The following is a 27,093-nucleotide window of genomic DNA, read 5'->3' on the forward strand; positions in this document are numbered from 1 at the left end:
GCAAAGCGGGGGAATGAGAAGAAGAAGACGTCTTGTGCTTCCTGTAAAAATCTCAGAACAGAATCATGTTCAGTTTCATAAAAGTGCGCACACACACAGTCCTTGAGGCTGATCCAATGTGTTTTGGGGTGCTTGCGGTGGAAAAATCCAAGTTGTCCCCTTCCAGACACAGGTCAAACATGGGGTTCCCAAAGCAATTTCATCTGCCCTGCAACCCTACCAAGTCCTTATCTGTGTGGAGTTGTTGTTGTTGTTGTTGTTGTTGTTGTTGTTGTTGTTCTTCTTCTTCTTCTTCTTCTTCTTCTTCTTCTTCTTCTTCTTCTTCTTCTTCTTCTTCCTCCTCCTCCTCCTCCTCCTCCTCCTCCTCCTCCTCCTCCTCCTCCAAAAATTGATGTTGGCTTCCTCATGAGGGAAAGCATGATGTTTTCAAAAGTTGTAAAAAATTAGGGCATGCTGTGCTTGGTGCCCTACAGCTGTTCCTATGCTTTGAAGCCCCTCACAGCTCAGAGGCGCTGACTGATAAAGAGTCCCCCACCTGGGGCTCATCAAATGTTCCGTTGCTTTCCTACTCTTTCCTGCAAAGAGCTCAGGGTTCTCCCCTCCCCAGCCTCACAACAACCCTTTGAGGGAAAGAACGACTAGCCGGCTTCATGGCTGAGTGGAGATTTGAACCCTGGCTGCTCAGGTCCTGGCCCAGCCCTCTAACCGCTGCACCACGCTGCCCCTTGCACTGCTTCTGTCCGTTTCTACAAGGTTTTGCGGGAGAGTTCTTCAGCACCACGCTGAGCTCAGCCCCCCAGGCTCTGGGGCATTCAGTCCTAGAGCAGCGAGTGCCAGCAGCCCCTGAAACCCCACAGCATGGCTCTCGCAGGGCCCCCCATCACAAATCCCAAAACCGTCTTGCGGTGCTGAGTCCGGCCATTCTCTCTCTCCCGCAGCCGCCTGGGGAGGCCTGGTGGTTCAAGTTAGCGCGTTGGTTGGGAAACCAGCCTCTCGTTTCCATGTGGGTTTGCTCATTAAGGCTGCCTCCCCGCCTGCCCCCCTGCTCTGGAACAGCAAGCAGCCCTTTCCCATCGCCCACCAAACCGATGCAAACCTCTGGGTGGGCGGACTTGATTCTGCACGAGGAGCCCACAGGTGGCAAAGGCGGGGCCCGCTGGGCTGGCTGTGTGTGGCAGGAAACCCCCCCCCATCCACAGACACACACCAGGGATGGGGGGAGCCTTTTTGGCCCAGCAGGCCAGATCTTTCTCTTCCCCCTACCGACCTGCCGTGGGGGCAAGGCAGACAGGGACTAAGCACCACCAGCTGCTGCTGTTGGGGAGCTCAGCCATGCTTTCTGCAGGGATTGGGTGCACGAGAAACGGAGGCCTGGCTGTGGATTTGGGGAAACTTCCTGGTGGGCCAAATGGGGAGGCCTGGACGGCCAAATTCACCTTATGGGCTGGAGGTTCTCCATCCCTGCCGTACAGGCAAAACCTTTCCAAGGCACGGGGGGGTGGGGGGGTGGAGAAATACACGGGTGGAGCTTAAATGAAGATTGAGTGACTTCATGCTTTTTCCAATTGCGGCTGATGCCCATCATCTAAAGGGCTGCCCTGTGAACCGATTCTGTCTTCAGATGTCCTTGCTGGTGCCCCTGCCTTTGGAGGGAAAGTGGGTCTTGACCAAGGATTGAGCCTTCTCAGTGGTGACACCCTCTTTGTGCAATTATCTCCTTAGAGAGACTCCCATGGCATTGAGTCTAGTGTCATCCTAGTACCCGGGGGAAGACAGGCGTGTTTATCAGCGTTTTCAATCCATTTCATGCTGCCGGCCTCTGTATCCAGTGCCATTCCCCTTCCCCAAGTGTTCCTTTTGTGTTTTGTATATCTGTGCTGCCTGCAAAATGCCTTCAGCGCTGCTTATTTGTCCGGTTGCCCTTTTTTAAAAAAATTGTCATTATCACTGGTGTCTTCCTGCTGCTTAATGTGGTGATCTCACTCTCCAGGAAACCTGCAGGAAATGCCAGGGCCTCTGGAAGGAGCATATGAACCTCACCTGTGAGCAGCTGGCTGAGAAGGATGACATAAAATACCGAACATCTATGTAAGTAACTTTGTGAAGGTCAGGGAGAACCAGGAAGCCTTTTTTTCTAGTTTCTTATTTAAGCCAGTCCAGAAAGTACCTGCTACTGAGCCTCCTCAGCAAGAGGGCTTTTGTGCTTCAGGATATATCCTAGAATCGTAGAATGGTGGAGTTGGAAGGGACCCCCCAGGGTCATCTAGTCCAACCCCCTGCAATGCAGGAATCTCAACTAAAGCATCCAGGACAGATGGCCATTAAGCTCTGCTTAAAAACCTCCAAGGAAGGAGAGTCCACAACTTCCTGAGGGAGGCTGTTCCACTGTGGAGCAGCTCTTACTGTCAAAATGTTCTTTGTGATATTGAGCTGAAATCTCTCTTGTAACTTGAAGCCATGTGTTCAAGTCCTGCACTCCAGAACAGGAGAAAACAAGCTTGCTCCATCTTCCATGTGACAGCCCTTGAGATATTTGAAGATGGCTCTGACATCTCCTCTATTCCAGGCTAAACCTGCCCAACTCCCTCGAGGTATCTGCTTTTATGCGCTCTGAAAGAGCAAACCTCTGGGCGCAGGACAGCCAGGGGAGCGCTGCTTTGCATATATAGTTTTAATATAGTTTCTTATCCTTGAGCAGCTGAAATTCTACTCTTGTTGCAGACAATAAAAGGTCCCGTTGGAGTCTTGGGAAGGGGAAGCGCAGCTGGAGTTCAGGCCCAGCTTCCTGCTCTGTTTGGCGCTTCCTGCTGGGAAGATGAGAGGGAGCAGCCCAGAAAACGGGGAGCAGAGTCTGCCTCTGGCTCGTTTACTGTCTGCCCTAAGGGCAAGCACAGTTCCCAAAGAGGAATTTGAAATGGGGAAACTGGGAAATAAAAGAGGCGATAAAAATACAGTGTTACACCCTGCAGCATCTAGCACAGCGCATTACGGTTGCAACAACAGGCAGGAAAATCTTTTTTTTTTTTTTTTAATAATTTTTTATTAAGGTTTTAAACAAACAAAAAAGAAAAACAACACACACAAAAAAAATACAAAACTTAACAATATAAACACAAAACAATTAATAACGAACTCTCTTTTCCATTACCAATTTTAAGTCACTTATTTTCTGGACTTCCTCATACCTCCCTCTTTTGTATTCCAATCCACATTTATTTATCCAGCAGTTTCTTTTCCACTTTTTTAATCCCAATCTTTAATTTAATAAAATGTTAAAATATATAACTTCAACTCTTTTAAACCTAATCCTTGATCTTAATATCCTGTAACTTTAAAGTTTTCCCTTTTAAAATCAAATTTCCATTTCTTTAAACTTCTTTAATCTTAATCTTTAATCTTAATCTATCCTTAACTTTAACCTATGCAGCTGGAAACCACTTATTTTCAGTCCAACATCACTCTAACATTCCTTAATTTTGCAGTGTTTCTGAAGATAGTCTTTGAATTTCTTCCAGTCTTCCTCCATCGACTCTTCTCCCTGGTCAAGGATTCTGCCAGTCATTTCCGCCAATTCCATATAGTCCATAAGTTTCATCTGCCATTCCTCCAGCGTGGGAAGTTCTTGTGTCTTCCAATACTTTGCGATGAGTATTCTTGCTGCTGTTGTTGCATACATAAAGAAAGTTCTATCCTTTTTTAACACCATTTGGCCCACTATGCCCAGGAGAAAGGCCTCTGGTTTCTTAGGGAAGGTATACTTAAATACCTTCTTTAATTCATTATATATCATTTCCCAGAAAGCCTTAATCTTTGGGCACGTCCACCAAAGGTGAAAAAATGTACCTTCAATTTCTTTACATTTCCAACATTTGTTATCGGGCAAGTGATAGATTTTCGCAAGCTTGACTGGGGTTATGTACCACCTGTATATCATTTTCATAATATTCTCTCTTAAGGCATTACATGCCGTAAATTTCATACCTGTGGTCCATAACTGTTCCCAGTCAGCAAACATAATGTTATGACCAACGTCCTGTGCCCATTTAATCATAGCCGATTTTACCGTTTCATCTTGAGTATTCCATTTCAGCAGCAAGTTATACATTCTTGACAAATTCTTAGTATTGGGTTCTAACAATTCTGTTTCTAATTTGGATCTTTCCACCTGGAAGCCAATTTTCCTGTCCAATTTAAATACCTCCATTATTCAACAGGCAGGAAAATCATTGAGAGAGCTGCCAAGACCCTCAGTGATTTTCAAGTGGTCTGGGGATGTGGGAGTTTGGAGCCACCAAACTAAGACATGGGTGTGAGAGGCTCTTGGCGGAGATCTAGGAGTAGCAGGATGGGTTTCACCTCTTTCAGTCACAGAGCCAAGGTCCAAAGGCACATCATGCAGACATAGAATCATCTTCCTGAAGTGAAGGTCAGTCTGGTCAGTGCCTGGACAGGACTTCAAAGCCTCCCTGTGCTGTCTTGAGTCATCATTGTCTTCTTTGGCGATCCCTCGTAGCCGAGTAAGATTGTCTTCCATAAACACGGTTTTAACAATGAGTCCGTAAGTGACTGTGGAGGCCAATTCTGGATCCACACGTCCTTCCACAGCGGGGACATTGGTTTCTGGGCGGCAGTTGATCACGGTGTGGATTTGCCAGGCATGCCTTCCTCTTAGCATGTTTCTCCCTTGCGTTCTGAGTTCGAGTGTCTTCAAGGTCGATGACACCTTTGGGAAAGGCTGTTCTCCAATTGGAGCGCTCGCAGGCCAGTGTTTCCCAGTTGTCGGTGTTTATACTACATTTTTAAAGATTTGCCTTGAGAGAGTCCTTAAACCTCTTTTGTTGACCACCAGCACTATGCTTTCCATTTTTTAAGTTCAGAATAGAGCAGTTGCTGTCTTGAGCACCATATTGAGAGAGGCACAAGGCATAAAATCTAATATTTGTCCGGTGGGAGGGAAAAGTCTGCAGTTGAAACCGTGCAATGTAAACTAAGGATCTTCAGAAAGCATCCTTGGATACTGGGCTGTGTTGTGGGAAGGAAAACAAAATGTAGGTGCTCTGTTATATAACTTGTAAACATCAGCAGAAGCACAGAGTGATTAAAGTGCTGGTGCAATGCTTTAACTTGTGTGGGGAAAGCTTAAAACTATTGTCAGGCCCTAAACACCTCCTGTTTGCAGAACAGAATAGTTAGCAAACCTTTTGCAGCATCTCTGTAACCAAAGCAACAGGCTCTGATTTATCAAAGGCGTCAAGCAACAGTGCAGAGTTTGCATTTCCTGCTTCTTTCATGGCCTCAGCTATATATTTTCTGCTTGTCAGAGGTGAGGGTCTATGTGTGCTTTGACTCCTGGGTTAAATTATTTCTGCATTAACGTTTAGCTCCCCCACCTCTTTGACGCTCTGGGAAACCAGATTTAAGCCTGCAGAATGCCAGCCTGCAATGAACCTCCTTTCACTTAATTTGTCTCCAATTCATCATAAGGTAATTCTAAATAGACAGCCACAAAGACCTCCTTGGAAACAGCATGGGAGGGGTGGGCTTCATACCCCCCCTTCCTGGGAAAGAGCCTGTTCGAGATGGCAGAGTTGCTATTGACATGGTTGCTAAAGAATGGGGGGGGGGGGTGTTCATCTATGTGGAGACTCTGAAGGCAAGAGTGTGACACCCAGGCCCATAGATCTCTCATCAACCAAAGAACAAGAGCACTCACTAACACACATCTAAACAAATGTATGAATAATTATATTATTGTGATTTGATATGTAATACTTTGGGCTGTCACCATTTGAAGAAATGTTAGCTGATGAAGTCTGGATCAATGAACGATGCAATTCTCTACATGCCTGCTCAGAATTCATTGGGATTTAGTTTGCATATGACCAAACATCATAGCTTTGAAGGAATGGACGTTTTCTTCTTAGAGGAGTGTGTGTGTGTGTGTGTGTCTCAGCAGACACCTGCCACCTTCTGTTTATAAGAAAATCCTTATTTAAAAATCGTGTGCAGCGGATGAAGTGTGCTCCAGCCCACCAAACACAAAAGCTGATGCCATTAAGGATATTGGCAGACTGGACGGTGTGCAGAGGAGGGCGACCAAGATGATCCAGGTCTGGAAAGCGAGCCTTATGAGGAACGGTTGAAGGAGCCTGGGAAAGAGGAGGCTGAGAGGGGATACGATAGCCATCTTCAAATATCTGACGGGCTGCCACATTGTTTTCACCTGTTTTTTGTTTAACCCTTTCCCAATTGCCTCATTGCAGAGAAGAGAAGATGACGGCAGCCCGCATCAGAAAGTGCCACAAGTGCGCCACCGGCCTGATCAAATCCGAAGGCTGCAACCGCATGTCGTGCCGCTGTGGCGCCCAGATGTGCTACCTCTGCCGAGCCGCCATTAATGGGTACGACCACTTCTGCCAACACCCCCGATCCCCAGGGGCCCCTTGTCAAGACTGTGCCAAGTGTTCCCTCTGGACAGACCCCACGGTAAGTGACTCTAATAGACGCTAGTGGCTCCACTTCCCCCGACTGCTCTCCTGCGCAGATTCGGGAGCGGAGCATTCTGGGAGCAGCTTGCGGTAAAATCACAAGTGACCGCTGGCCCTGTCCTTTGGATGTGCCGTGCCTTCGCCTCCAAGGCGGAGCTTCCTGTGGCAATATATGCGTAAAAGTCAGAGTGGCGGCTTGATTTTATTATCCAGCCAGTGTGGTGTAGTGGTTAAGAGCAGTGGACTCGTAATCTGGTGAACGGGGTTCGCTTCCCTGCTCCTCCACCTGCAGCTGCTGGGTGACCTTGGGCTAGTCACACTTCTCTGAAGTCTCTCAGCCTCACTCACCTCACAGAGTGTTTGTTGTGGTGGAGGAAGGGAAAAGGAGATTGTGAGCCGCTTTGAGGCTCCTTAAGGGGAGTGAAAGGCGGAACATCAAGTCCAAACTCTTCTTCTTCTTCTTATAGCTTAATAACCAGTGAACATTTAAATGCACCTGCATGCTGCCAGCTCTCAGTACTGGCGCCCTCTTTGAGATTGCGTTGCAAGCGTGAGAGAACTTACAATTTAATAAACGTATCATAGGATCATTGTTGGAAGGAGAGGCCATTTTAATACCTTCCTTTTCCTGCTGCAATGATGTGTTGGGACCAAAGTAGCCTCTGAGAACAAGCAGAGTCCACCTTCTGGCTCAGCATCCCAGCACATCGCCCATTCATTGATTAAGGTGGCGAGTTTTCTAACTCTTCAGAGAGCTCTTTAGTTTTTCTGCAATAGAACCCCAATGGACGATTAAGATTCTGGAGAGAGTTGTCTGGGCCACACTTTGTTTGCAGAGAGCGCTCTCCCACGCCTGCTGGAACTCCCAGTCCTGAATCCAGAGTTATCCATCCGCCTGCCTGCTAAGACAGTCTCTTTCGCTCACAAAAGGGCTGTTTTGGACATGGCCAAAGACCAATGACCACGGCCAGCATGGCCAGGCACCTGCCAAGGACCCACCTCCCAGCAGGGGCTCACTGGAAGCATCCCTGTCCCTGTCCTCCCCCCCTCTGGACCTGCTGCAGTGAAAGTCCCTGAGTGAGAGAGATCCATGGTGGGTGTCCTACCCACGAACCCCCGCAGAGCCTAGGGGTAGCACTACGAGGATCCTCCTCACATCTGGGAGAGGTCTGCTCTGTTCAAGCTCTTGACACCTTTTTGCGACCCACTAGAGTTTCTGTGCTTCATTCATTCATTTATTGAATTTATATACCGCCCTATACTGAAGACTCCCACCTTCCTACTGCTCCCTGACTTCTCCCCCAGCAGCCTAAGGCTCTGTCGTCTTGTCTCTCATTGCTTCTCCCTTTTCATACCTCTTCTGGTTCTGGGAGACTGGGGGATTGAGGGAGCAGGGAGTAGCAGTAGGGAGATCTCCCTGGCTTCTTCAGCAACCTGTCTTATCTCTGCCTCAGCCCTTCTGCTTCTGTCTTTGATTCTGGACTTCTTTCTGCCCCAACCTCTCAGCTCACTAAGCCCTGCGGCCTCTTCAGCTTCCGACACCCCCTTCTCCCAGTCTGCTCCCTCTGGCCATTCAACACCATCATTTCATTTTATTTCATTTCATATTGAATTTATATAGCGCCCTATACCCGGAGGTCTCAGGGCGGTTCACAAAAAAGATAATAATATATAAAATAAAAATAAAAACAATAATCCAATAGTGCCCCCCACAAAAAGAGCCACATTTTAAAAGGGCATAGGATGTAAATTGGATCAACCAAAGACCTGGTTAAAAAGGAACGTTTTTGCCTGGCGCCTAAAGGTGTGTAATGAAGGCACCAGGCAAACTTCCCTAGGGAGAGCATTCCACAGACGGGGAGCCACTGCAGAGAAGGCCCCGTTCTCGTGTTGCCACCCTCCGGACCTCTCTTCCAGAAGCACCTTCCTTATTCCTTGTTTCTCTCACTGTGGCACAATGTCCAAGGCACAGCAAGAAGGCTTCCGCTGCGCAAGAGTCCATAGAGCCACGTACTAATGTGTTTCCACACGCCACTTAAGCCAGCTCCTTCCCCAAAGAGGCTTGCCTTGCCTTCCATAGGTTGCAGTCCATCTCCCTGCTAGTTCTCAGCCATGAGCAAGCTGCCTGTGCCTCCGTGCAGGAGCTCTCCCTTCTACGGGGGGCTTCATCCCCCCTTCCCCCCCGCCCTGCTTGCTGACTCCATTCCAGCCCTGTACTCTCTCCCTCCTCCCGCCTTGCCTCTTGTTACTCAAGCGCTCCCTGACTAAGCTGGGAATGATTTGAAATGAGCTCTTCTCCCTCCCTTCCCCCTCCTGGAAGTGTCTGCCTCATGAAATCATTTCAGAGCTTATTGGGAACGGCTGTGCCTGCACATGCATGAAAAAGGAAGCCCTTTTATTAATATTTCTTCAAAAATGGGGGGGAGGGGGGATGCATTGCAAATGGAGAAACCAGCTCCCAGTAACTCTTTTTAAAATGCCAAAAAAATATTTCTCCACCCTGAAATAATTAGCCAGTCTCTCCCTCCTCCCTCCCATCTTTTGGTGATGTTGCTGCACTGGACAAAAATCCCCTATAGAAATATTCTGTGATTGCATTTTTTATTTTATTTTTTGAACTCTGTGCTGGTTGAGAATGTCTCCTTCCTGTCTGGCCCTTTCCCCCTTTCCCAACACCTCACGTTTTCTTTCGCTTAGCTGTGCTCTTGCTGTGTGTAGAGACGCACGCCTGGAACTACTGAAGCAGGGAAACAAAAATAGATGCGTTTTGTTTCCCTTCCACTCCAGCGGAAAGGAGTGCAGTGATCCAGCAGCCTGCACCCAATTTCCTGCAAGGGGGGAGCACATCCCATGCCCCACCCTCTGGGGTGAGCTTTGCGGGGGACTGGGTAGCATCCCAGTTCCAGATGCAGCTCCGAGAAGAGGCCAGCCTTCGTGACACCACCAAGACACCAACCACATCCCTCACTCCAGTAGCTTCCGCTACAGAGTTGGTTAAAAGGGGATAATCAATAGAATGGTGGTAATGCATTTCAGTGAACAGATTAGTTAACCGATTTAAAGGGATCTTTAAGTAGCATAAAGCCATTGAAGCGGTGGAGAAGGTAAAAGCAGAATAAAGCACAAGTTCTCAAACCAATAAAATGGTTCCCGTAAGCTCTAAAAACAATACAACCATATTTACATATTCTAAAAACGATAAAACATTTCCATCAGCTGTGCAGTTGTTCCGTAAATGGCAGGAGGGGAGGCTGACTCGGCATTCAGGATTCCTTCCATTTTCATTGTGGGCAACACTTAATGACATCTCAGCAGACAGACAGTTGCTAAATGAAATTCCCGTTGCTTAGGAGCAGGGCCGTTGTGCTCTGTGCAGCAGCCTGCACTACCTATAGCTAGCAACACCACACTAAACTACGCAACATTAGCACACACATGCGGATTTGCTTGGTTTGCGTGATTTCTGCAAGGTGCAGAGTCCCTCCTTTTCTGTCCGCAAGGGCTGGGTTGGGTTTAACTCTGTGCAGAATGTTAATCGTTGGTGCAGCTTCTCTGCATGGTCCCCGTTGCTTTTGCAGTGCATAAAGAACAGGAAGACCCACAGAACAGAGAGAGGAAATGAAGATACAGTTAAGCCCAAAAGTGTAATGCATTTGTGTGTGTGATAGCAGAAGACAGAACACGGGTTGAAAATCTCTTTCAGTCTCTTAGCCTTTTCCAATCCCACCCACTGAATTCAGAGGTCTTGGGAAAAGCAATTGCAGCCCCCACCCCCTGGAAATTTACCCACAACCTTCATGTGCATAACTGGCCGGTAGAAGTTATTTCCCCTGTTTTTGCTGGTAGAGTGTTAGCTGTAAGCACAACTTGTTTTTTATGGCGTAAATTATACAAAATGTTCAAACTGTGTCCAATAAATATACACTTAACAAGGGTGAGAATGGAATATTTTGCTCAGATTCCCAGGGCAAAGCAGAATAAACACCACTTGAGTATGGTAAACACGAGCTTTTGCTAGCCGTGTTCTTTGAATACAATACAGTACTATTTTCATATTTTTGAGTCTTGTTTGTTCACTTCTATCTTGGGACCCAATTATATTTTGGCATGCTCAGGCAGAGGCAATTTACGGGGGGAAGAAAACTTGTGTGAATTCTTAAGTTGCAGTTTCTGGGCTGGGATAAAGCTCTGCCAGGAATGCTGTCCTTCATTCTGCATCCTCAGCAGGCAGAAACATTGGCATTTTCACTGTGCCCCCTATATATGTGTCAGGCGTTAATACCGCCATGTGTGCAGCTGTTTTGCTCCTTTGTCCCCTCCCAGGCTTCCCCCAATTTCTCTTTAAAGTATGCAAATCCACATTGTACATTGATCACGTGCCAAAAGAACGAATAGCTGAGCAGGAAAGTGTGCAATGTGAAGTGAAAATATGCACTGAAAACTGGCACATTTCAGCAGCATTTGGGCAGAGGCATAGCAGTTTGCAGAATTGAGAAATGAGGTGGGGAGGTGCAGACTTGGTCTCCGTGCTGCTGCTCAAGCAAACTGACAGCCTGGTCACTTTTTCTCACCCCTTGAAGATCCTCTCAGGCAGAACGTGGCAAGATCACATTGCTGGCCAAAGCTCTCTTGCTGTTTGGGGGGAACCTACGGGGCCGCCTCTCCTGGTATGCCCCAATGGAGGACCTTACGGTCCATAAATAACAACATTTTGGAGGTCCCAAGTCGCAAGGTGGTTAGATTGGTCTCAACTAGGGCCAGGGCCTTTTCAGTACTGGCCCCGACTTGGTGGAACGCTCTGTCACAAGAGACCAGGGCCCAGCGGGACTTGACATCTTTCCGCAGGGCCTGTAAGACAGAGCTGTTCCGCCTGGCCTTTGGTTTGGACTCAGTCTGACCCTTACGTTTCCCTCCCCTTATGGTTTTGCTCTATGGGCTACTTTTAAAACGAGGCTGCATTTTAAATTGCTTTCCGCCCCCCCCCCATTATGTTTTTACTGTAATTTTACTGGTGTTAGCTGCCCTGAGCCCGGCTCTGGCCAGGTGGGGGGGGTATAAATAATTTTTTAAAAATATTATTATTATTATTATTATTATTATTATTATTATTATTATTATTATCAAATCCACAAGCTTCCAGGAAAACCATACAGTGTGGCTGCAGCTGGGGATTCTCCCCATGGTGGCTTCGGTGGGGAGCTGACAGAGTCCCCCCCCCCCGCCCACTCTGAGCCTGCAGCTGGCTCCCCGTCACACCTGCGAAATCCCAGGTGACTTGCTCTGTGCTGCTCCAGCAGAACCTGACAAGATGCCGGCCTCCTACCTGTCACCACTGCATCACGCCGTTTCTCTAAGGAATTCAAAGTGGCAGGTCAGGGGCAGGAGGGAGCCACGCAGTTTATCCTCACAAAAACATTTCTCGGGCTTGTAGTCAGTCAGATCCAGCAGGGCTTATCCTACTGTCTGATTTGGGGGGAAAGGGAATTTGAGGAAAGCAGCTGCCTGGCTCTGCTCTCTCTCTGTGTGTGTATGAGAGAGAAATGTCCTGTGTTGTTGTTCTTCCAGTGGTACTGATGGGATTAATTCCAGAGTAGCACCAACATTAGTCTGTTGAAGCAGCAACAACAAAAATAATGCACTTTTCTGTGGCACCTCTGCCATAACAGCACAGGCATAGGCCATGACGAAGGAAGAGCTCTGGTCTGTGATATTTCACAAGCACAGTAACTGGCGATTTTGCTGCCCTCTTGTTCTCAGCTTTTGCTGTGTTAGCTTGTAGTGGGAGAAAAAATCTCTGCCCTTTAAATACCAAACTTGATTACGGTTCTCAGCTGGGATTAGTGCCTCAGGGGCGCCTTCTCACATCCAGGATCAGGCCACGTGGCCCAAAGCGGGAAGTTTGCCACCTACCCACTTGTAAAGCAGATGCGCGGTACGACTGGGTCAGTTGCAGGGTCAGAGTCGTGGCTGCAAAGGCTTTCCTCGAGTGGCTGTCTGCTATCAACGATCCATAGGGCCTCTGTTTTGGAAAGCCTTTTGGAGGCAGCCTGCTGACTCAGGAAAGAAATTGGAGTGAGGGCACCAGCCTTGCTGGACAGAAGACTTCTCCTCACTGGTGGGATGCTGAGCTCCTCCTGCCAGAAAGCCGAACGGGGAAACTTGGCAGAGTTTCGAGATGTGCTGGGCTTCACCAGATTCAAATCTGGAAGCTGGCAAGCCTCCTGCATCCATCCATGTGTTATGCAAAGACAGCACATTTTGCAGGAGTGTCCCAGGGCGTTCTCCAAATCCAGAGCGTTTTCCACATTGGACGGGGGGTGGGGGGGTGGAATACAGGAAGAGATTAAAAGGGGGAAATGAAAACAAGCTGTGCTGAAGTTTTTTGCATCTCGCAAGGCAGCCAGACGCTCCCTCCAACTAGTCCTGCAGTCTACATCTCTCTCTCACTTTCTGTCCCCCTGATCCTATGCTCTGCATAAATTTTTAAGATGTAACTTTGGGCATGCTTCCAAAATTGAGGTTTTTTGAGAACTGTGGAATGTGGGGACAGGCAGAGGGATGAGGAAGAGGAATGGAAAGAAAGGAGAACGGAGTAAGGATGGCCCCGTTTTGGAGAGAGCGTGCGGTCTAGGCTGGCAAGCAGTGTTGGCGATTGTGGCCGGTCCTATCGTTGGACAGAGTGAGGGTGGGGACTCTTTGTTTCCTGCCTGCCTTGGTTAATCTCCTTCTCCCAGCATATGTCGTAGGCATTGCGGATGGGAGACGCCCCCTGCCCAGCCAGCTGAGCAAGCAGGCAGAGAAATTCTGTGTGGCAGGAGCAGGAGCAGCAAACAACGTCACAGTGAATCGTCGTCGCTTGTCTTCACTTCCCCCACTGCCCTGCTCACAGTTGTGAAGAATATTCCTCCGTTACGAATGGTCCATGCCGCCATTAAAAAAAAGAGGTTGGAAGAGGCCAGTATAGATGTGGAATGTCCCTAGATCAAGTGACCTTTCTTCTTTTAATTTCTTAACCTAGCGCAAGGTTGTCATCTGCACTGTTTAACTGAGAATCCATCACAGTCAGTCCATCATTTGAAAAATGAGGCTTTCAAGCCGTCTTGTCCCAAAATGGCAACTAGACATTCCATTTTGGCGACCGCAACCTTGAATTCAGGAGCCATTTGGCGCCTAGTTTATAGACCTGAGTTTCTAGCTCTGCTCCTATTGAGCCTCTTAATCTGATTATTCAAGGCCTGCCTCCTCCTCCATGGCAGGCAGCCTCTCCCAGGCAGCCCGGCTGTGGGGCTCTCTGGAGCTGCCCCCTGAACATTTCACGCTTGGATGCCATTTAAAGGATTAGCATCGCTCCAGCTGCTCCTTGGCAGGGCTGGGGGGAGGCGCCGCTTGTTGCCATCTGCTTCGTCAGTCTTGCAAGCTTTGCGGCAGGATCAGTGTTCTGCCTGTAAGCGGCTTAGTCACGCTCCATGGTGTGGGTGAGGATTCGTGCAAGCGCACAGCAAGTTGTCAGCAGTGTGGCCGTGCACCTGCTGCTTGCCCCCCCCCCCCCAGTTTCAAATACAGTCCAAGATGTTGCTGAAAATGTTCGGCTGCACAGCCGACCGTCTGCACCCGCAGCGCTGGAGAGGCGTCCGCCCGAACCTCTTTTTCGTGGCAGCCGGGGCTTAGAGAGACCCGGCTGGCTGAAATGGTGCTCAGTTTCCACAGGAAGTGGTTATTCGCTGCTTACCAAATTCAGATTCCTGCAAACCACCTCCTCCGTCTCCTTTTCTTCGAATAAGGCCCTGGCCCTCAGGCCTCAAAGTGTCCGGGGTGATCTCGAGAACCAGATGCGGTCGCTGAGCAAGATTTCTAATAATAGCCAGGGAAAATACATAAACAGCAACACACTTTTGCAGAATAAATGCATGCAAAACTGACAGAATTCTCTCGGGTTTGCATATTTCTGCACAATTTGCAGAATTCAGATTTTTCTCTCCGCAGATTTCTGCACAGAAATTCGATTTTCCTTCTTGGTCTGTTTGGGCGTTGAGAGAAAACAGCCTGGCTGACGCTTTTGTTTGTTTCTGTCCTTTCTAGGAGGATGACGAGAAGATAATCCAGGAGATTCAGAAGGAAGCTGAAGAGGAGCAAAAGAGGAAAAACGGAGGTGGGTGGTGCCTCCCCCTCCCCCCTTAACGGGCAGAGCTCGATGGGGGTCCCTGGAGAACAGAGCAGCCCCAATTCCAAGAAGCGCTTTCTGCCTAAGCCCCATGATTACCCACACAAGACACACTTGGCTGGTCGGTTGTCTGCCTGTTGGTTGATCTTGCAAACTTTAGATGAAAATGAGCTGGTAGTGTTTGCACAATTCAGCATCCTAGGGATATTCTGTAGCCTCAAGGGGTCAGTAGTAATCATCATCATCATTTATTTAACTTCTATACTGCCCTTCATCTGAGGATCGCAGAACAGTTTAAAGTATAGAAACACAAGAATACATAGCATAATAACCCTGGGATAACCTCAGCTGCACTGCCTGAGTTTTGGCAGGCAGGTTTCAGCCAGGCCCGTGTACGTGGCATGCAGGTCTTCTGCAGAAAAAGCAGAGCATTACCACCACCGTGGGGTTTTAGCCGAAGGTTACATTTGGAGAAAAGGATTGAGAAAGGGGAATTCCAATGGCAAGTACAGTGGTACCTTGGTTTGCAACCATAATCCATTCCGGAGGTCTGTTTGTAAACCAAAACAAGTTGTAACCCAAGGCGTGCTTTTGCCAATGGGGCCTCCAAATTTATTTATTTTTGTAATAAAAAAAAAAAAGGGTTGTAATCCAAAAAAAGGTTGCAAACCAGGACATGCACTTCCGGGTTTGACATGCTTGTAATCCAAAACATATGCAAACCAAGGTACCACTGTAATAAGTTTGAGTTCACCAAAATTACTTCTTTTTAAATTATATATGTGACATAGGGGGAAACTGGTGTTTTTTAAAAAAAAAAATTGGCTCATTGCATGAGTTGATTGAGTAAAATGCATCATGAGCAAAAGCCGTAAACCTAAAGCAGGAAGCATGGGGTTGCCTGCATCTCTTATAGCAGTGGTATTAGAAAATGGAGAATATCTTGTCTGGTGTTCTTTAAAGTTCTGTAGGATTTATACAGTTTTAAATCTGCTGCTCGGTTAATCATTGCACTTTTTAGATAACTCAGAAAGATTTTTCCAAACGGATTTCAATCCGAGCCAGCCTGGTTCTCCTCTAGCTGCTGCCGGACCCCTCGATTCTTCTGACCGCCTTTGGCCCAGGGGTCCATAAATATCTGGGGGAGTCAGGCTGGCCCTTCCCTGCCCCCATCGCTTTAAAGGTTGAAGCTGAACTGCTGATTCTGCTGTTTACCTGCCCTCCACGTTGTTGTCTCTCTTTCCTCCTCTAGAAAACAGTTTCAAGCGGATTGGGCCCCCAGCAGAGAAGCCTGCGGAGAAAATCCCGCGAATCGAAGCCATCCCCAGGCCGGTCCCGCAGAACCTTCACCACCAAATGCCCCCTTACCCATTTGTGCACCCTGCCTACCCGCTGAACATGCCCCCCGTCCGCCCGCTCTACAACAACATTGGCCACATCAACATGGGGCCCATCCCTGCCCCTTACGTGCCCCCCCTGCCCAACATGCGGGTGAACTACGACTTCCCCCAGGTGAACCTGCCGCTGGAGCACAACCTCCCGATGCACTTTGGCCCACAGCCGCGGCACCGGTTCTGACCCGGCTCAGGGCGGCGCCAGGACTTTGGGAAGTCTCTGCAGGGAAAGTCCACACACTGGCTGACGCAGCCCGCCCCTTCCTCTCTTCTCCACTTTCCCAGTAAACTGCAAGCGCTGAACACGCTCCTGGGCGCCCCTCCGGTCTTCTCGTCCCCCAAGGCAAGATCAGCACCTTTGCTGCCCAGTCTCTTTTGCGGGAAGCGGAAGGGACGGGAGACTCGCCCTGGCACCCTTTTGCTTCCGCCGCTCGTCTAGGAAGGAAGTTCTCCACTCAGTGAGGTAGGCAGGGGGTGCAGGGGCCTGTTTGGCAAGAGGCAGCGACGACTCGGACCCACGTGCCAAAACCACAGTTTCTCTTGCCTGCCCAAACGGCGCTGAGAGTGGAAAAATATCAGGTAGGAGGTTCAGCTCCGGCCAGCTACAGATTTTGACCGGTGTGGTTGACGGGCAAATTAAACCATTGATGGGAAACCACCAAGGCAAGCAGAAGTTGGCAGAGGCCGTTGCAAACACCAGATTGGCAGCTTCTGTGGCCCTCAGGTCAGGAAGAAACCCCAGCAGAACTCTTCCCACCACAACCATCTTGTGCCTTTGGCACAGGAGTCAGGCGGCGGGTTGCAGCCAACTAAGTCCTACTCAAGAGTAGACCCGTTGAAACCAGTGAACCTAAGTTGGCCGTGTCCATGAAGTTAAATGGCTCCACTCTGAGCAGGACTCGCGTTGGCTGCAACCCAGCCTTCCCAGACTCAGTGTGTTGGTGGGTCGGGCTTTTCAAAGAGATATCAGAGGCCTCTGATTCTTCCGAGGTGCCAAACTGAAGACTCGCTGTCACTCAGCTCAATGTAACGTGAGACCGCATCTGTTTAAAATAAATGCAGCTTCCGTGGCTGGAACAGTTCTCAAGTGTGTGAGCCAAACCTCTGGTGCTGGGCCTCTGACTTAGCAGTGCTATGGCTTTGGGGTGCGTTGCCCCTGTGGCTGCTTCCTGCTGGGCTTTGCATTGCACATGGAAAGCCTTGTGGGTTGAATCCTGGTACAGCTGCAGGGAGGGCGGTGTGGGTGGTGACGTGTCTGGAATCTTTGGAAGGAACCGGGTGAGCGTCGGCTGGCTTCACAGGCTGGCTTCTGCCTCCTCTGGTGTTGTGGTCGGTGTGCTTTGCTGTTTGGGGTCTTCAGCATGTTGGGAGTACCTGCTCGTTGACTTGTCTAGTTGTGGTCTGAAGCACTCTGGGGCATCTTGCAGGCTTGGAGGTCAAGGAATTCCCCCTGCGCACTTGAAAGGCATTTCCAGCTCCCAGAAGATCGCAGAGTTGCTCCTGCATACATGGAGCTGCCTGAGGCCAGTGGAGCCCTCGTTAATTGGGACAGGGCAATCATGACCCAAGCGCTCCTGGGCACTCTGCGTATGTGCAAAGGCTTCCTTGGACTCTTGAGCCGCTGACCCACCGCACTCGGCTGTGGAAACCTTCAGCCTGAAGCTTTCCACTTGGATTATTCCAGGCAGGGCTGAAAGAGGGTTTGTTGGTCGCCAGCTCCCATGCCCAGAGGGATGATGGGAGTTGTAGTCCAGCAGCCTCCGGAGGACCACCATGGATTCCCCACCCTTGGCTTAAGGGCTGTTTTGTACCAGTGCCGGCAAATGCACAGCTGGTTGCAGCCTGTCCTTCAAAGGCTCCCATGTGCCTGAGCACTGACCTTCTGCATGACTTGCGGAACTCCAGAGCTCTGCAGTCCTGCCTCTGCTTCAAGGAGGGGTCTCTGTTGCCAGATACGGACCACTTTTCACACAACGACACGTCAGGTCCATCCCCACTCTAAGGCTTCTGTGCGGCGAGTGCGGCAGGAATGAGCACTGGATCACATCCTGTCCGCCTGACTTAACGCCAGCCATTTGAAACAGTTTCCCCCCCGCAAAGCTATGAACATGGAAGCTCTCATTTGCTAGGATTATGAGCAACTTACAGAAAATAACTCCAATGGAGAAGAATTTCCAACCACCCTTTTGCTTAATAATAAATACATTTCGCACTTACTCTTTGAAATTTTGGGTCTGCTTTCCTTTTAGAAGTATTACGATAAAGCATCTTTGGGGTGGAGTGGGGGCGTGGAACCCGTTCTGAGTTGGGCTCTTCTCTCCCCCGACCTTCCCTTTTGACCTTCGTACTATGGGCCACAGACAAAGCCAAATATGGCAGCTCCGCCCTTTCCCCTCTGTTCCGATGTTGGCCCCCCTCCCCCCTGAATGGAAGGGTGCTCATGGATTTGGGAGCTCCCTGCATGAGCTCCACCAGGGCACTGAAAGCGGGCAAACCTTAAACCCTGAGAGGCAACCAAAACAATTCTCCCAATAGCCGTGGGGGTGCTGTTGCCTCCTGCCCTCCCCTCTTCCCTTGCAATACGTACCCAAGCACCACCACCTATTTATTTGGAAACTGATCTGTTTCAGTCCCTCCCACTCATTTTATTTGGTGCTCTCCTAGACTGCAACTCCAGCCTCGCCTGATCATTGGCCAGGCGGGCTGGGGGCCTGAGTCTATAACATCTGGAGGGCACCAGGTTGGGAATAGCTGAGGGAGTGTGTAACGAAAGTGAAACCATGACTCCTTTGCTGCAGAGAGAGAACAACTGCCTGTAGGACAGGTGTGCAGGGAGGGGTGTATGCGTGCGCTGCGGATGAATCTGGCAATACCTGCATTCCAAGTTTGTTGGCTTAAAAGTTCCATTGCGTTGACTGTTCCATGTTTGCCGTAGTTTAAAATCATGCTGTTTGTCGACACTGCTGCTCCTGTTCAGTGATTCTTAAAAGGTGTCACGATACAGCTGGCCAAGTGCTCTTTGGCTGATTTCTCTTCAGGTTTTGACATTAGCACCTTAACTTTAAAACAAAAGATGATTTGATGTAGCAATTGCCGGACATGCAGGTGGTGCTGCGTTTGGAGAAAAGCAACATCAGCAGGGCTAGCTGTCAGGAAACAAAGGATGGGAGGACCGCTGGCGATATTTTTGAAAGCGTTGGGCGTGTGTGAGTGCATGCATGCAGCAACCAGCTATGCATGAAAGAAACCCCTCTTGTATCACAGCTGTAGACAGAGAGGTGGCCTGTGGGTGCCATCCTGCGGTTTAATTGATAAGAGAAGCTGCTTCTGAAAGCGCTTGGTGTTGGTGCATCGCTCCCAGTTTGCCCATTGGCACTGCCTTTCCAGGATTGCTTCTGCAGTGTGCATGAGGTTCCCATGGACTAGAGCCCAGAGGCATTGAATCTTCCCCCTGTCACTTTGGCTCCCCTTCCGTGGGTCTCGCTGGGAGGAGAAGCTCCTGCGCGCTCTGCGCTCTGGGCCAGGTCTACATTCTGTGCAGCAGGCACAATTTCCCTGGGGAGGCAGCGTTCCCCAGGTTGCAGATGAAGCGCAGGTGGCCTTCCTGCCTACCGGTGCGGAGTGGGGGGCTCCCCAGAGTGGCCAGTGCTCAGAGGCAAAGCTCAACTTCCAGCAAGGAGCTTGACCTTTTTGCCAGCCTAGGCTGCAGAATCGCCCTGGCATGTGCAAGGGCCCTGGGTGCCTTTACCAAGATGGTTAGAGCCTTCCTAACGCTGACCGATCAGATCCTTGGACACCAGAAGCAGGTCCTAAGAATGGCGTTTCCCTATTGTTAGGCTACTGTGCTCTCTTCCCCTTTGCTTTGACCAGCTCACATGAAGTTTACCGTTTGTTATCTCTAAACCGTAGCATTTTGGAAGGTCTTTGTGGATGTTTGTACTTGAGTGAACGTAGTTGGGAGCAGGCAGAGGTGCAGTTAAAGCTGGCTGCTGTTGCCTTAGTACGACTGGAGACCTTTCATTGCAGTTTGCGGGACCCGTGAGGCCCTTGGCCCTTCACCATCTCCCCATTTTCTGTGCTGACTCTGGTTCATAGCCTCCATTCATTTCAGGCTGCTTCCTGTAGAGATGGAGACTTGGGTGGCAGCAGCTCCTGCTAGCCAGAGATTGGAAGCTCAGCTGTTGCTGTTCTTCATATCCAGTGGATTTCAAAAGCCATTTAGCATGGATGGGATGGCCCATTCCTCCACCCCCCCACCCCATCCCCACTTGGTGCCCCTTTCAGTGAGGTTTTTTATTTGGCCAGGGGTCCTCCTCTTTGCATAGACAAAATACTGAAGAAAGATACCCGCCCAAGCTGAATGGCTCCTTAGCCTCTGCCTCCCATCATTCTGGTGCTCTGAGTAAAATAATTCTTTAAGCGGGGATAATCCACCTCTTGGGAAATCGAGGCATTTTGACTGCAAAGACGGTGCCTTTTTTACTGCATCTGAAACTGAAACACTTTTTCCTCATTCTTTGCCTGCCCACGAGCAGTGGAGAAAACCTCTTGGGGTCCATACTGACTTAAAACATGATTTTTGGCCTTGCTCATTTTGATGTGTAAGCCTGAAGCAAAGACCTCCTTAGCCTATGATCATGAACAGAGATGCCAAGGTCCAGCTCCTTGCACTTCTTGAACAGCCTTGTTCAATTGCCTCCCCCCCCCCCCAGTGGAAGCGTCCCCGTGAGCATTTTGCCTTTCTCCTTGCAACTTCTTGTTTGGGGTTGCGCAACTTCGTCCTAAACAATGAGCCCCCCCATCCCTTGAATCGGATTTTGGTCCTCGGTCCCTTTCCGTGTTAAGAACACCACGTTGGGGAGAAAGGGCAGGCATCTGCAGGGAAGAGGCCCCTAGGTGGCCAGGATTTCCTTTCTTGCAGGTATTCAAGGATGAATCTTAACTTCGGATATATGTTGGTTTCCTTTTCCAAGTTTCGCACGGGGAGAGCGTCGTCTCTTTGTGAGGGGTTTTCTGAACTTCGGCCAGGGAAACTTTACCAAACCTGTGTGTCTGACATGGGAGAGCCTTGCCCCCGTGCTGTGACGCAGCGTGAAGGCCGGCTTCTCACTGCAGTGGCGTGCTTCAGTCCAGGCCGCACCACCTGGCCATGCAGGTGAGGCCTTTCATGACAGAACGCTTCTCTGCTCAATTTTTTTTTTTTTTTAAATCCTTGCACGCATAAAGCTAGCAAGCTCAAGGATTCTGGTGTGGCCACTTCCCCCTGCCGTGTTATTTTTCTGCATAGGGGGATTTAAAAAAAAAATAACCTGAAGAGGTCCAGCCCGGAAACAACCGCTTCACTGCGAACCAGGACGGTTTAGCATGGGTAACATTGAAGTCCCTTGAGCTTGAGCCAGGCTTCCTGGACAGGGCGCCCTCCAGTTGTTCTGCACTACAACTCCCACCAGCCCCAGCTAGTACAGCTGTGGTGAGTATACAATATGGCCCTCCTGGCTGCGCATTGTAGTGCAAAACATCTGGCTGGGCAGCAGTTAGCAAAGGCTGCTGTCAACATGCCTCTGTGGGCTCCAGGTTCTTACGACCGCCTCTCTTCTTTTGTATTTGCATTTTCCTTTGTGGCTTTTTTTTTTTAATTAAAAAAAAGTTCATCTCTCTTTACGGGTAGACACAGGGAAGTGTGTATTTTGTACACCCCAAGCTTGACATTTTAACAGGTACTTTCTATTATCAAATTTGCAGTGTCGCATTTAACTTGCCTTAAAAGGTGGAAAGAGAGAAATCTAGTATTTGCACTTCGCAAAAAAAGAAAAGAAATGGAAAAAAAAGAGCAAACAAATTGTGCATGTCCTGGAACTTTGTATAACAATAGCTTAAAAATGAATAAGTGGTTTATTAATAAAGAAAGGAAAAAAAGAATATTTTTTCTTTACCTTCTGGTAGGAAACCATTCTAATATTCTGTGTGTAAAAAGTCTCTGTATTATATTGTAATTTGAATTTTTTGTAATTAAAACAACAACCTTGTGCACTCTCATTGGGTGGCTGTTTCTTTCCTCCCCCAACCTGGCTTCTGGTTTCCTCCACACCTTTTATTGTTTGTGGTTATAGGTGGCAAAACACCTGAACAGCCGCTGCAAGAACAAGACGCTGGACAAGGTGGGCCATTGGTCTGATCCAAGAAACTCTTCCTCTGAAATCCTGTAGCTTCTTATACGGGAAATGTTCTGGGTTATTTTCGTCCTGATTTCCTCTTGCCATGACTCCTCTGGAGAGCAACAATACCGTAGTGGAACAAGCTAAAGCAGGATAAATCTGCCATGGATGCACTATCAGTGTGCCAATGTGTTGCAGAAGATACCCATAATATAACCATAATAACCAGGGTGTTTGCAGAGCAGAGTTCTTCTGATTCCATCCCTAAACACCAGTCCTATATCCCCAGCTCCCAGCACTGAAATCTCTCCATGTGGATGCAATTCATGTCATTTGGAGGGTTAGATTATTCACTTTTAAAGGCAAATCTCTTTCTCCCCTGCCTCACCAGGTGGGGAATTCTGACGCACCCTCCTTTGCAAGAATTGGAGAGGGCCGGGGATCTGCTCACTCGCCTTGGTTTGCCAGTGTAGGGTAAAGAGCAATAGCTTGTAACGTGGCCTTTCCTTCCCCACGAGGAAAGAGATCTGCCCCCATTAAATGGATGTGCAGCTGTGTGTGTGGATGAGTGACAGGCACATCCAGCAAGATTAGCTCAAAGGGCAGAAGCATCCTGCATCCCTCCCCCCCCCCTGTCAGCCACCCGACCCCCAATTCCACCTTGCCTTCCACTCTTTGACAGCCTGATCCTCTGCATAATACGACTGGAGAGAGCTTATTTCAGGGTCTCTCCTCCATCAGCCCTGTTTTGATTTCCTCAAGCGTCTCTTCGAACTAGGAAGCAAGACCCCAACTGTACCAGGTTTGTTCAAATAAGCAAAAATGACAGTTGCAAACAGATCTGCGTATCAGGAGGAACTCGATGAATTTTCACGGAGGCTTGTGTGTTTTATTTAATTTGCAAATTGATTTGAAAATGGACAGCTCTGTTGCTCCTTCCTCTTAACAGGAGTGGCCCACATCCCCCCCCCTCCTGACATGTCAGTTTTAGCCTGATCTGTGGGTTGCTGGAGCCTCCACTGCTGCAGAAAGCGTTTCCTTTGTGTGGAGGAGAAAGGCCTGTCTGGGCCCAAGCAGGGCAGGGGGTTGGGGGCTGTTGTCTTTCTTCCTGCCTTTCTCTCCCTGACCTCTTCAAATAAAGGAGGTGGGGGTGGGGGAGGTGAAGGGAAAAGAGGAGGGAGGACAAGCCAAGCCCCCCCCCCAAGCTGCTATTCAGAGCCAAGGTGTCTCCCTCCCTCCTTCCTTGCAGCATCAAAGCGTCAGGCAGCCCCTCTCCATGGTCAGAGACCCTTCCCCTCTTCAAGAGAAGAGGGCCAGAGTTCAGCCTGGCTGCCTTGGAAAAGGGGGTGGGGGGGGGGCGAGATGGAAACTCCATGAACTGAGTGCTGGGGACAGGAGAGGTGAAGAGGGCAAAGGCCGCCTCTCTTGCCTGGCCAGGATAGGGAGATATGAAAGGAACCAGCCTTCATCTTCATTTTTAACATTCTTTTCCTCACCTTATTTCTGTTATCGACACAGCCCAGTTCCTTAGAAACTCCACATGCCCAACTGCAAAAAAAAAACTTGCTTCACACTGCACTTTTCTGACACTGCACAAAACATTTGTCCAGCTGCACATTTAGGACATAAACGCAGTATCTGGGAAGGCTGCCTCAGCCCAGTGGAAGGGCCGTCAATGAATGTTAATTCGTGCAGCAGCTGAGATGGCTGGAATTGCTTATGGAACCAGCAATTACTCTCCAATGGGAGACTCGCGGGGCAAGCCTGTCTACTCTCAAGCAAGCCCTGTTGAGCTCAGCTGGGTTTGAGCAGAGTTTGTTTTAAGGCTACCCCTGAGACAAGGTTTCCTTGCATTCCATGCATTTGCAGGTAACGCTGAACTGCTTTGGATCTCACAGTCCTGCCAGCAAAAGGGACCAAATGCTTTGCTTAGCAACACTGGAGCCTGCAGGATCAGCCCCATTACTTAGCCAGCCTCCTGTCCTCATGGTGGCCAACCAGATTCAGCAGCGCTGCTGTCCAAAGCAGGCTGACCAAATGCCTGTTAGCCAGGAGGCCTGCAAGGAGGGCGGCTTTCCCCTCCCAAAGGCGAGGGCCCCCCGTTTCTCTCAGACAACAAATCAGAGCAAGGCTGCCCCTTCTTTCCCAAAGGGGGATGGAGAGGCGACCCCACTCCCCTTGCCCTCAAGCCTTGCTGTGCAGGGAGAAGCAGAGCCGGGCTGCAGAACAGATTCTGCCACAAATAAAAGAACCTCCAGCAAATTGCTACTGGCAACGAGGACTGGAGCACCCGGCTGCAGCTTCTTATTTTCAGACACCTCTGGACCAACCATTTTCACACACCGGCCGCAGTCTGGAAAGCTGCTGCAGAAGAGCATTATAGGAGACCCCCCCCGCCCTGGGGGAGCCACCCCCCACTTTTCACAAGCTGCTGCACACATAACTCCTAACAGGCTGCTCTGATCATACTCGCTCTGGACTGGGCAAATGTAGGGATTCCTCAGGATTCCTGCAGTGTTGGAACTGCCCCCTGGTCCACCTAGCTCAGTATTGCTGAAACTGACCAGCAGCTCTCTGGTGTTTTCCTGAGGCTTCCCTCCTAGGCAGATGTTCTTAGCAGAGGCTGGATGGCCATCCATCAGGGATGATTTAGTTAGGATTCCCAAATGGCAGGGGGCTGGACTAGATGACCCCCCGGGTACCTCCCAACTCTGCAATGCTATGGTTCTGTGGTGCTAAGCATTGCTTTCTGCATGAGGAGCTATTAAATGACCCACCCCATTCCATTGCTGAGACTAGGGCTTCTCACCACCACCGGCTGGAAGGAGGCAAATCAAGAACAGCAAATCATGCAGAGATGCAGCGGCCAACCTCCTCTCTGCGTATGGATGCTGTGGTCTTACAAAAGACTTTAATCTGAATATTGTTATTTGCTGCACCATAGTACAAGATTGTGAGTGCACGGAGACCTGCTGCACCATAGTACAAGGTGAGCCTTCTAGTCCTCCAGAATAGCTGACCAGACGCTCCAATGGGAAACCCGCAAGCAGGATCACAGCACAAAAGCAACTCTCCCCTCCTGCAGTTTCCAGCAACCTGGGATTCAGAAAAATCGCTGCCTCCGACTGTGGAAGCCGAGCAGAGCCATGGTAGCTAGTCATCTGTGTGAATTTGTCCAATCCTCTTCTAAAGCCAGACCCTGTGATCCTCCTCTTCTGAGGCCCTTCTTCATGTGCCTCCTCCATGAGAGGGCCAGAGGGTGGCAATACAAGACCGGGGCCTTTTCTGTGGTGGCCCTAGGGAGTTTCGGCTGGCACCTTCACTATGTATGTTTTTAGGCACTAGGTGAAAGCGTTCCTCTTCTCCCAGGCCTTTGGGTGATTGGCAGCTGATGCCCTTTTAAATGTGGGGTTTTTTTTGAGGGGGACGGACAAGTATTGGTTTGTTGTTTTTATTTTTGCTATGGATTTTGTGGTTTTAATCCTGCAATTTTATGTTGTAGACCACCCTCAGATTTGTGGATGAAGAGCAGTATACCAATTTACTCAATGATGAGGGCGATATCTGTTGCTGGAAACCGCAGTAGGGGAGTGGGCTATTGAGCTGTGGTCCTGCTTCAAGATTTTCCAAAATTGGCACCTTTAAGAGCAGGATGATGGACTTTGGGGGGGGGGGCCTTTGGCTTGACCCAGCATGCAATTATGTTCTTCTTGGATCAAAGACGTGAGGGGGGCTGAGCGCTTCCTCCTGAGAGAGACTGGGGGCAGGGGATGTTGATATTTTCACCCCCTCCCATTGCAAGCATCTCCTGATCTGATGTTTTGAGAAAGGAGGAGGCGGAAACTGCTCTTCTATTCTTCCACTCCTGCCTGAGAGTCTTATCTATGTAGTGACTAGATGGCTGAGTGGGAGGTGTAACACACTTGAGCAAGCCAGTAGTTCTTTAGTTTGCAGTAGCTATTAGAAATAAAAGAAGTTCTACTTCACAGCTATCTTCTGCGTTATTTATACTCTGCTGAGTCTGGTGCTCACAGTGCACAGTTGTGAGTCCAGGGCACTGAGACCTGCTTTCCAGGATTGGAAGGTCTCTGAAAGTGCTCCAGTCGTCTAGCCCAGTCGGGGAAGAACCAGATATTGAGCCCAGCCCCTGGCATCGGTTGAAAGGCGTACTGACAGGGGATGCTTATGGGCTGGAGGAGTCCTGGCAGCAGCTGCAGGAGTGGCTCTTGCATTCTGGGATGGGGATCCTTGGTGTCCACCTTTTAACATGCAGGTGTGCTTAGTCAAACCACAAACAGGTAGGGTCTGCAATGCCCACTGAATGTTCTGCCTCGGGTTTTTAGGAGTTCACATCTATGCTTACGGGGTCAAAATAGCATGAGTTGTGCATGAGGGAAGTGATCCGCAGGCTTTGAGGAACTCGGGATTTGGCATTTTTATTTTAAGGGACCTGAAGGGAGAAAGGCAATGGGAACTGCGCATGTTCAGCGTTCACCGACTGAAATGGAAAGCCAGGGCAATGGAGCACTTGGACTTGCGCTTCAATTGCAGCAAGACTTGTCCCATGGAAAAAGGTGTCTCAAACAGAGCCAGGCTGTGGATCCATCTCGCTCAGTACTGTCTAACCCAGCAGTTGTTGGACTACAACTCCCATCATCCCTAGCTAGCAAAACCAGTCTGGGTCAGGGGTGATGGGAATTCTAATCCAAAAGCCGTTAAAAGACCCAAGTTTGGGAAACCCTGGTCTGTACTGACCAGCATTAGCTTTGTAGGATTTCTGAAGTGTGCTTAGTCAAACCAGAAACGTGTGTGTGTGTGTGTGTGTGTGTGTGTGTGTGTGTGTACACGTATAGGAGGGTTTTTTGGGGGGTGGGGAAAAGAAGAGAAATTACACA

At 49.3% G+C, this 27,093-nt stretch overlaps 1 protein-coding gene across 1 annotated transcript in view; it reads left to right on the forward strand.

Annotated features, from left to right (window-relative positions):
* RNF216 (ring finger protein 216) overlaps window positions 1–18,259 on the forward strand; it is an 81,504-nt gene extending 63,245 nt beyond the window's left edge. The window contains exons 14-17 of the mRNA XM_080980993.1: window positions 1,991–2,088; window positions 6,264–6,486; window positions 14,568–14,637; window positions 15,902–18,259. Of these exons, the coding sequence (XP_080837119.1) occupies window positions 1,991–2,088; window positions 6,264–6,486; window positions 14,568–14,637; window positions 15,902–16,227 (717 nt within the window). The 3' untranslated portion in view covers window positions 16,228–18,259. The remainder of the gene's footprint in view (window positions 1–1,990; window positions 2,089–6,263; window positions 6,487–14,567; window positions 14,638–15,901) is intronic.
* Window positions 18,260–27,093: the final 8,834 nt, after the last annotated feature.

Source organism: Podarcis pityusensis (assembly GCF_964106645.2).
Source record: "Podarcis pityusensis genome assembly, chromosome: 14".
Lineage (NCBI taxonomy): Eukaryota > Metazoa > Chordata > Lepidosauria > Squamata > Lacertidae > Podarcis > Podarcis pityusensis.